Source organism: Corylus avellana, chromosome ca9, assembly GCF_901000735.1.
Source record: "Corylus avellana chromosome ca9, CavTom2PMs-1.0".
In the NCBI taxonomy this organism is placed as follows: Eukaryota; Viridiplantae; Streptophyta; class Magnoliopsida; order Fagales; family Betulaceae; genus Corylus; species Corylus avellana.
Window position 1 is genome coordinate 6,269,127 of NC_081549.1, and position 9,878 is coordinate 6,279,004.

General features: G+C 36.1%; 1 protein-coding gene across 1 annotated transcript in view; it reads right to left on the reverse strand.

The window, feature by feature from the left end:
- Nucleotides 1-3,876: 3,876 nt before the first annotated feature.
- Nucleotides 3,877-9,878, reverse strand: part of LOC132162164 (uncharacterized) — a 6,888-nt gene continuing 886 nt past the window's right edge. The window contains exons 3-7 of the mRNA XM_059572427.1: nt 7,761-7,812; nt 7,628-7,686; nt 7,434-7,479; nt 5,006-5,158; nt 3,877-4,349 (exon numbers count right to left, since the gene is read on the reverse strand). Coding sequence (XP_059428410.1) covers nt 5,016-5,158; nt 7,434-7,479; nt 7,628-7,686; nt 7,761-7,812 — 300 coding nt within the window. The 3' untranslated portion in view covers nt 3,877-4,349; nt 5,006-5,015. The remainder of the gene's footprint in view (nt 4,350-5,005; nt 5,159-7,433; nt 7,480-7,627; nt 7,687-7,760; nt 7,813-9,878) is intronic.

The window sequence follows — 9,878 nt, forward strand, 5'->3', positions numbered from 1 at the left end:
AAGTGGAATGGACTTTGATTACATTTGAAACGGATGAAAGTGTAATAAACTTTGAACTTTTGTGTAGTCTTCTTATCATTTCATAATTATGTTCTAATAAACTATACGTATTATATATTTAGATTAAATGCTTCTAAATTCCAACCTTGAAAATAAGAAACTCCAAATCATTAAGGACAAAAAGCAACCCGGCCTAGTGAGATTTTCAGTTCTTTTATGTGTGGTGGCAAGGCATCGAGAGAGAAATAACAAGAATAAAGTATTAATGAAGGATTTTTTTTGGACAACCATTGATGAAAAGATGCTCTCTGAGGACCTATGAGTGCTGGGTTATACACAATAACTACATGTGTATAAAGGACCTTTGCAACCAACTGGCATTGCAGTGATAGATACCTGCAGTAGCACGTTTTCTTTGAGCCAGTAATTTAGGTACCCTTCTTGAAAGCCATTTCTACCCTTTCTATCGTATACACCATATCTCCCCAAGTTTAGGTCATTTTAGTCAAATAAAATAAAAACAAACACAGCTTTCCAGCATAATTCTAGTTTCCTAGGTAAAAAGTAAGGTTTAGAAATTATATCTTTTATCTCGAAGTACTGACCTAATAGTTCGTACTAACAAGGCTAATTTATGAGTTTGTTGAAACTGTCATGACAACATTATGAAATGTTTGTATAACAAAAATATGATTTGAAAAAAGTGTTTTAACGTGACATTAAGGCGAAAACAAGTTTTATGTTTTTTGTTGTTTGTTATTGCCTTTTAATTTCAGAACAAAAAAAACAAAGTCGTTAACTAAACATAACCTTTATGTATACTTCAGATGATAGTTAGAAACTTAGATTGTTTAGAAAAACAAGAGTAGGGTTCTTTTTGGTTGTCTTGAAAGATTTTACTAGCAGTTGAAAAAAAAAAAAAAAATCCCCTACGTGGGCATAGAATTATTGTTATGATGCATTGGGTATATATATATATAGCCAATGCAGCACAGTGAGAGAGTTAACATCAACCCAACTATCAAGGGGGTCCACGACTAAATGCAGCATCAAAGGGAGCATGTGAGGAGCAAAGATGATAAAAGGCAAAATAAAGACAGAGCGAAGAGTATACACATTATCAGTAGGACCACTTCTTCTACTCATATACACAGATAGCTAAAGATCATCGGTGCTTATATATATATATATATATATATATATAGACAGAGAGCAGTGGAATTTAAGAAACATCGGCCCACACCTCTATAAAGTCGTGAACGAGGTTGACAGTTTATACAGTACTAGTGGCCCTCCTCCCTCTAACCTACGCTGTGGGTGCATTTTAACTAAACGAGTTTCACGGTTTTTTTTTTTGTTTTTTTTTTAATCATGAAGAAATCATCGATATATATATATATAGGATCTTCAGTATATATATACACACATGTTACGATCTTTATACCGTTGATCAGTTTCTAATTGAATCAAAATCACATGGCTAATAATGGTTGTGTATGATTAGTTTCATAATCTCCGCCACGTATATTATATGATGACACGAGTAATGTTATATATTATATACTCTCATCCAATTTCTATCTTATTACGTTGACGTGACAATGTTCATCAGTCCTTCAACTTTTTCTTTTTTTTTTTAATAATTGATGATCCAAGGGTTTGTTGAAACTGCGCGCCACATCAACTCAGTAGGATATGAGTAGAATGAAAGTGTAGTATATAACATTACTCTTATATAATTGAGTAATGTTACAAACCACATTTTTATCTCATCACTATCCTACAATGCCAACATGACAATTCCAACCGGCCAATCTTTGGATTTTTTTTTTTTTTTTAATTTTTTTTAACAATGACTAATCCTTAGTTGGGAGTTGGGCCAATCAATAACTCAATATTATAGAATAGTTGTGAAATAAAAATGTGGTTTTTAACATTTCTCTATATGATTACCCTATTAATTTTTATTTTTTATTTTGGCAACGGGATTAGGGCTAATAACACCAGCAGAGCATCTCCAGCAGAGTAGCTAAATGACTCATAATAGCTATATTTAGCTATTATGAGCATTTTTTTTGTCTCCAATAGATTAGCTCTAGAATAGATAAACTACATATTTTGCTACAGTAAATAGCAAGAAGTTGCTATTCGCTGTAGCACAATGTTCAAATTTTTTAATATTTTTTCTCTTCTCTCTTCTCTCCCTCCCTCACATAAAATAATAAAGAAAGATTAAAAAATCATATTTAAAAAAAGTAAATGAAATAAATAATCTATTAAAGTTGGCATTAAAAAATGAGTAGCTAAAATAGAGAATTGTGTTTTTTGACCAAGTAGAATACCTCTTATTGCTGGAAATGCTCATCATCTTGCTTCCTTAGGTTAAGCAGATAATTTCCTTCGACTTGCCCAAACGACTGCCGTTGAGCCCAGCCCAGTACAACCTTTTAATTCAGCCCAGTGTCACCTTGGTAATATATTGATTTTAAAAGAATACTATTTCTTCTTCTTTTTTAAGAGATGGAAGGGATTAATTTCTAGCAGATGCTTGAAAGAAATGTAGATTTAAAAGCTATTTTTATTCGTTTACAGAAAACCAAGAGGGAAAAAGAAGAACTTCATGGAGAAGATCACAAATGGACCTTGACGTTTCTCTCGGCCGAGTTCCAACTAACCATTGCAGGCTCACATCAGAAAGGCCTGGCCTGTTGTCATGGCCCATAGAAATGCTAGTGGCATCTATACATGTCCACCTTTTTTATTTTTTTATTTTTTTTTATTTAAGAAAAGTTAATGTCCAAGATGCAGAGGATTCATCCACTATTTACACTCATTTATCATGTAAAATGTTACGGCACGAGTGTACAAGTGCGAAGAGTTATATTACCCAACACAAAGAGCTAGAATAGGATTCTCTCTATTTTTTATTTAAAGTGAAATAGAGAAAGACTCATTCAAATTGCTATCGAAATTGCCCAATTCGACAATATATGCTATTAGATACGTGAAATCTACCCTTATGCAGAAAATAGTTATTTATATCATGAGCATTAAAGTTGGGCAGCCGATGGCCGTCCAAAGCAGCAGCAGTCTGAGTGAAATCAGATTGATGAGGCAAAAGTGAGCAGGCAAGTGAAGAAAACAGTACACAATTTAAGCCCGACCCACTGATTGTCCGTACTTTCATCTCTTTCCCCTTTTTACTGAATTCCCAGAGAGTTAAAGAGGCAACTCTACTGCTGGATGCTGTAAATGCAGAGCACATGGCCATCAACCAATAAAAAACTGTACTTCCTCCGCAGACTTGTTTAACAATGTCCATGGAGCTTCACCTCCCTTGAAAACGACATTCCATGAATATTAATTTATAAAATTTTTTAAAAAAAAGTTAAAAAGTTTGTGCCAGTTACCACTAAAGGCAACTGGGTTGAATGTATGGGCAAAAGTACCATCTCGTAGAATATGTATAATTTAAATTTGATCAAATGGTCCAAAATAAGCCACGTCATTTTATTTCAATAATATCGACTCATCCTCTTCATTCACTCACTCTTAACTCCCTCGTCCATGTCCAAATCACCAACCGCCATTGTCTCCACATTTTCTTTTCTCAAAACAATTCGCACCAATCAAAAAGCGGTGAATATTCTGTAATTTTCTTCTTCTTTCAAGTGAGAAAACAAAGAACTAAAGGAGATTTGTGAAGTAATTGTGAAAGTTGCTACTAATCTTTGGTTTTAGGTGGCTTTTCCCCGTCTCGGCTTTTCAACTTTAATAAATTTTAAAAAAAAAGACGTAATATATCTTGCAGAAAAATGCTACATGCACTTCCTGACTTCCAAGTGCGTACTCCTTAAAATACAATGAAAATCACCATTGAATCCAAAATCCAACAGTAATTTATTCTAAATCCAATAATAATTTTTACTGACACGCCAGAAAATGTATTTAGAAGTACATATATCATTTCTCTTTGATGAAGGGGGCGGAATTAGTAGACGATCATCGGGTTTCTCAAAATCAGGATTTACTTTGACTTCTAGATTAGAAGGAGAAGAGGGTTTTGGTCCCGTACGTTCTTCAGGATTTTCTTTGTATATGATCGACAAAGAAGGGTGTGGGATTATCAAGCTCTAAATTAGTCATTCGTCCAATATTTATATATATTTGGAAGAGGAAACCAATAACACCAAATGTTGGCGCATTTACATAAATTTAGCTGATGTTTAGTATAATATTTTATATTAACACCAAAAAAAAAAAAGGTGAAGAATCGAAGCAATTCCTTATAAATCAAATCATTCAAATCTGGATAGCCATAGCTGAATCTCACTGTAGTTCCTTTTACCCTAACAAATACAATAAGAAGAACACATAATTGATATAATATTCTTAAGAAACCTCCACAAATATGCATAATGCAATTCATGGGACATTGAGTTGGCTTCCTCTTACAGTAGCCATATTTTAGATTTTAGGATATACTTGGTTAGCCCACCCTGTAGATTTTCTAAGAACAAAAAGCTATCTCTAGTCACTCTTTTGCTTGTATCTTAAGACATTTTCCTTGCACAAACCATGTTGTCCTAGGTTTTAATGTTATACTTCTAATGTATCATTATTTTATAAGACATCAAGAGACATACTAGAATCAGTTTTTCCCATAATTCATGCATATAGCACGGATTGAACAGTTCATCATGTAATGTAATGTAATCAGAAGTGGTTATCTTCAACCTACATCACCCACCTCAAGACAACGTATCCAACTATTCAACCAATTGTAAGTTAAAAAGTTTATAAAATCATCTTTGATAAGATTATCATCATTTTTATTCTAACATGGATTTCCACCAGAGCAAAGCAATATTTTATAATAAAATGTATAAATAGAGAGACAAATAAGAGAAGAACAATGCTCACCATCTACGAGTTTATGCATGTATAACCACAACTGTATCATTGATTACAAAATTGGATAAAGCAGACTTCTTAATATGTGCACCTGGATGAAATCATCGAAGCCTTTCTTGCCGAGTCTGGGTAGCATGGGTCTCTTCAATATGACGGGTGAGAAGTGATATCCCATAATGAGAGGCACTTGAGGCAGCATAATAGGATGTCACTGTGAGTTGAGTAAACTTTGGAAGCGCATAACCTACAATAGATTAACAGCCAGTTCGAATTATATATCTCCAAAACTGAAAAACTTCATTGAAACACAAAGCTTAGAATCCCTTGTGCCAAGATACTCAATGCCTCATTAGACCAACCAACAATTCTTATATATAAGCGAAAAAAAAAAAATGATACAAGTGACATTGACCAATGGAAGTTTTAAAACCTGAACACAAGTCACAAAAGTCGAACTTCAGCAGCTTCCAAACAGTATTGATCACTGAATTCTAGAACTCAACAAAGCCTTAAATCGTGATTTCTTTTGATAGGCACTGTAGGAGATGTTGACAACCATGGAAGCCTAATATAGAGCTTTTGGGGTCCACCCACGCCAAGGAAGACATACTGGTCTAAAAACGTGTCCATAGTGTTCCACATTTATTTCGGCTATTAAGTAGCCTAGATTGTCTAATAATTTTTTAAATGTTTCTTTATTTGTTAAATTAGCAGAGATGTCATATTATAGTAGTGGCTCCTATTCATGCCACTGTGTGAGGGAGCTTGCCTTGGTATGTTGTTGGTCTTTTTGGATCTTTTAATAAGGGTTTTATTTATTGCTAGCATTTATTTGATTTAATGACTAGGATTTATTGCCATGAGGCATGAAAACTAGCAGCTCTGGAGCCTGGATGGAGGTGTGGCTGGAATTTTACTCTTTACTCTTTCTTCTTATTTTTAATTTCTCTTCTAGTTTCTCAGTGGCTAAACATAATTCTCAGATTGTAAATAACTGACATCAAACAACTGTAAGAACCCTAAAACCCTGTGATGGGTAAATTAGGGATTGGCAGATATGTTTTGGGAGTAGGACTAAGGTTCAGAAAGCTGACTGTTGGTTTATAGCGGTTACAATAAGCAAAACTGTATCAGACTAAGTTTTAAGGACGCAATAAGAGGAACATAAGAGAAGGAAAGAAAGGAGCATTTAGTGCTATCAATTTCTTAGTGAAGCTTCGAGTTGTAAGCTCAAATCAGTAGGAAATAATCTGAGTGAGAAATGATAACAATCATTCTGCAGATTAGATTCATCACAAAACCTAATGACAACTAATTCTCACCCTTCGATCAGACTCAGACCTATTAAGAGAACTCAAAATGTGCAAAACAATCACACAAATTAGAGATACAGGTAACATGAGCATTACCGCATTACAACGATTTGAAATTTCCAGTTGGTTGATAATTAAATAAAGAATAAAAGTTAGAAGAGCCTCATTTAAACTATTTAATTATCAAATAAACTACCACAGACACAATTTTCCTGATCAATATGTCAGTAGTGGGGGCTCATGGTTATCAATTTCCCAACCAATTAATAACTATTTTCATCACCTATACTACCATCTTGCCGTTAGCTTGGAATAATCTATAGCAATCACAGTCCTAGTCCAATTATAGACCTGGAACTTTTAGGAATCAAGAGCTGGTCCACCAACAATTGGAATCACAGCCCTGAGAATTCTGCTTTTTGTCTTTTCTATGTGGGTGGCCCCCAGGGATAGTGGGAAAGTCGAACATAACACCTTGTATCCTTTATCTTCAAATATATTTTATCTTATTCATATATTTTTTCATCTGCCTTGCAGTGATAACTATAATTTTCCTTAACATGAGGTCTCATGCCTGCTAAGAGCTGCACCTTCTCACTCCCTGTACATAAGCCTCATTCACCAGCCAGAGCCTCCCTCCACTCGGAGATATGTTTAAACATACTTCCTTTTGAACTCACTTTTGTATATATATAAATAAACGAAACATCATTAAAAGCGCAAAAGGTGCAACTCAAGTACACAAAGAGTATACATGAGAAAAACCTAAGTAGAAAGAGAGAACAAGTCAAGACCCTTTGAACCCACATTCTAAAAGCATATACTACCCAAAGGCTAGCCAAGGGGTAATGAAACAAACCCCCCAAATATCCGCAATCCTCCCCTTCTGAATACAGCTAACAAGCTCCTTCCAGCTTGGGCTCGCCTCTTTTAAGTAAAAGTATCACTAAATCCATCACTTTTCAAGATTTGGATTGCAGCTTACCCATATGAATGAGTAGTACTCATAGGAAATCAGCTCATAAGAGACTACGACAATATTCCTAGATGGCATATGTTCCAAGAAACTATATTTGCAATACTGCAAGTGAAAGACATTGTATTATGCATCGAACTCAAGGAATTTTTAGAGCCCTTTTAAGAATAGAATTGAAATTGTAATTAAATCGCCCATTTTAATTTAGTGGAAGAAGGGAACATCCTTACCTCCAAATGCAGCACTGGCACCAGAAACGATTAGCAGTGGAGGAAGCTGTGAACAAAGAAAGACAATGACGCAACGTGAGCTAAAGCATATTTACATGCAAGTTAACAGACAGATCTTCCACACAAAATGGAAAGAATAACTAGAAAGTCTTCTTTTATATTAGAAAAACGAACAAGAAGTATATGAGATCTACCCCAACTACAAAAGGAAGCCACTTTGGTCCCTTCACACGATTTTGAAGGTGCGGGATACCTGAAATCAAAGAATACTAAGCAATTTGTATGCATAAGTCAAAAGTTTATAAATACAAAGGAACACGAACATACCTGTATTGAAACCATGAACTGCACTAAGCATCGCACCAATACCTGCCCCAGCCTATTTAACAGAAAACAACCCAAAGAGTTAAGAAGTAAAATGTTACAGTGCTGTTATGTTGCACTGTAATGAAATGAGCAAGAAAAGAAAGAAAAGAAGAAAAGACAGAGAAAGAAAGAATGATTCTTATTGAAAAAGCCACTTCGAGGGTAGCCCAACCTCCTAGCACATTCGAGAGTGCAATTCTCCCAGTTCAAGAATGAACTTTACAACTCCAAAAGCTGACTTTACAAAATGAAGAGAAAACTACTTATAATTCTCTTACAAGCTAACAACCTCCTAACTGTATTACAACTTCCTCCTAACCACTAACAGACTTAACTACTCCTCCTCTCTGGAAGCTACTGCACGTGGAATATCTTCACACATCTGCCAGCTGTGCACATCATCATCCAGCTCAACACATCATCTTCTTGTATCTGCCACTCAGCATCATCTTCACAGCTAGTGACAATACTCTCCCGTTTCAAAACACCTTGCCCACAAGGTGTGGATAAGCCCTTTTCAAAGCTGGAAATTCCTCCCAAGTGGCATCCTCAGGAGATTGCCCTGCCCACCTGATGAGAACTTCAGTGATTGCATGATTGTCTTTAGCTCTAGACCTTCGGCCCAACACAGCCACTGGTTCAGGCTGAATAATTCCATCTTCATTCACAGGAGGTAGTGTAGGAATAGCAATATTGCGGCTCCCTAACTTAGGCTTGAGCTGTGAAACATGAAATACGGGATGTATCTTAGCATTGGAAGGCAAACTCAGTTCATAAGCTACTTCCCCCACTTTCTTAATCACTGAGAAGGGGCCATAAAATCTAGGAGATAATTTCAAGGCCCTTCGAGTACTCAAGGAGCCCTGTCTGTAAGGCTGCAACCTGAGATACACCTGCTGTCCAATGTCTAAAGTTCTCTCTGATCTCCTTAAATCAGCATATTTCTTCATTCTCTGTTGAGCATGCTGAAGATTATGCTGCAATAGGGCTAGAATTTCCTCTCTAGACTTCAAAATCTGATCCACAGCTGCCACTTGAGTAGTTCCTGGCACATAGGTTAGCAACCTAGGAGGTAGTCGCCCATACACAGCCTCGAAGGGTGTCATCTTGATGGAGGCTTGCCAACAAGTGTTATACCAATATTCTGCCCAAGGTAACCAAGTTATCCACTGCTTAGGCCTATCTTGAACAAAGCACCTCAGATAATTTTCTAGACTCTTATTCACAATCTCAGTCTGTCCATCTGTTTGTGGATGATAACTTGTACTCATTTTGAGTGTGGTTCCTTGCATTCTAAACAGCTCCTTCCAAAACACACTTGTAAAAGTGGGATCCCTATCAGAGACAATAGAAGTGGGCATACCATGGAGCTTAACAATGTGATTCACAAACAATTGAGCAACTTTAGATGCAGTATAAGGATGAGCTAAAGAAGTGAAATGAGCATACTTAGACAACCTGTCCACCACTACCAAAACTACAGAATGTCCATTGGAGAGGGGCAAACCTTCCACAAAATCCATGGAAATATCAGACCAAATCTGAAGTGGAATTGGAAGTGGCTGTAACAACCCAGCAGGAGAGGTGTTCTCATGCTTATTCTTCTGACAAACCTCACACTCCCTAATGAATTGTTTAAGGTCTTTTTTCATTCCCTTCCAAAAGAAATCTCTTTTGGCTCGCTGCATTGTTCTCTCAAAACCAGAGTGGCCTGCAATAGGATCACTATGAACAAAAGATAAGACTTGAGCTTTAATGACTGGATCCTCCCCAATACAGAGTCTGTTTTTATAAAACATCAAACCCTCTCTATAAGCATACTTATCAGCATTCAACTTATTAGTCAACCAGTTAGTAACAAGCTTCTGCATAAGTGAATCATCTTTATAATGATTTTTCAGCCGTGCCACCCAATCTGAAGTAGGTATTGATAAAAGAGCAATGGAGACCCCTTCTGTCCATCCTTCTCTCCTAGAGAGGGCATCTGCCACTCTATTTTCAGTGCCCTTTTTAAATTCTACTGTAAAATCATACCCAAGCAACTTGGTTATCCACTTCTGTTGGAAAGGAGTTCCAACC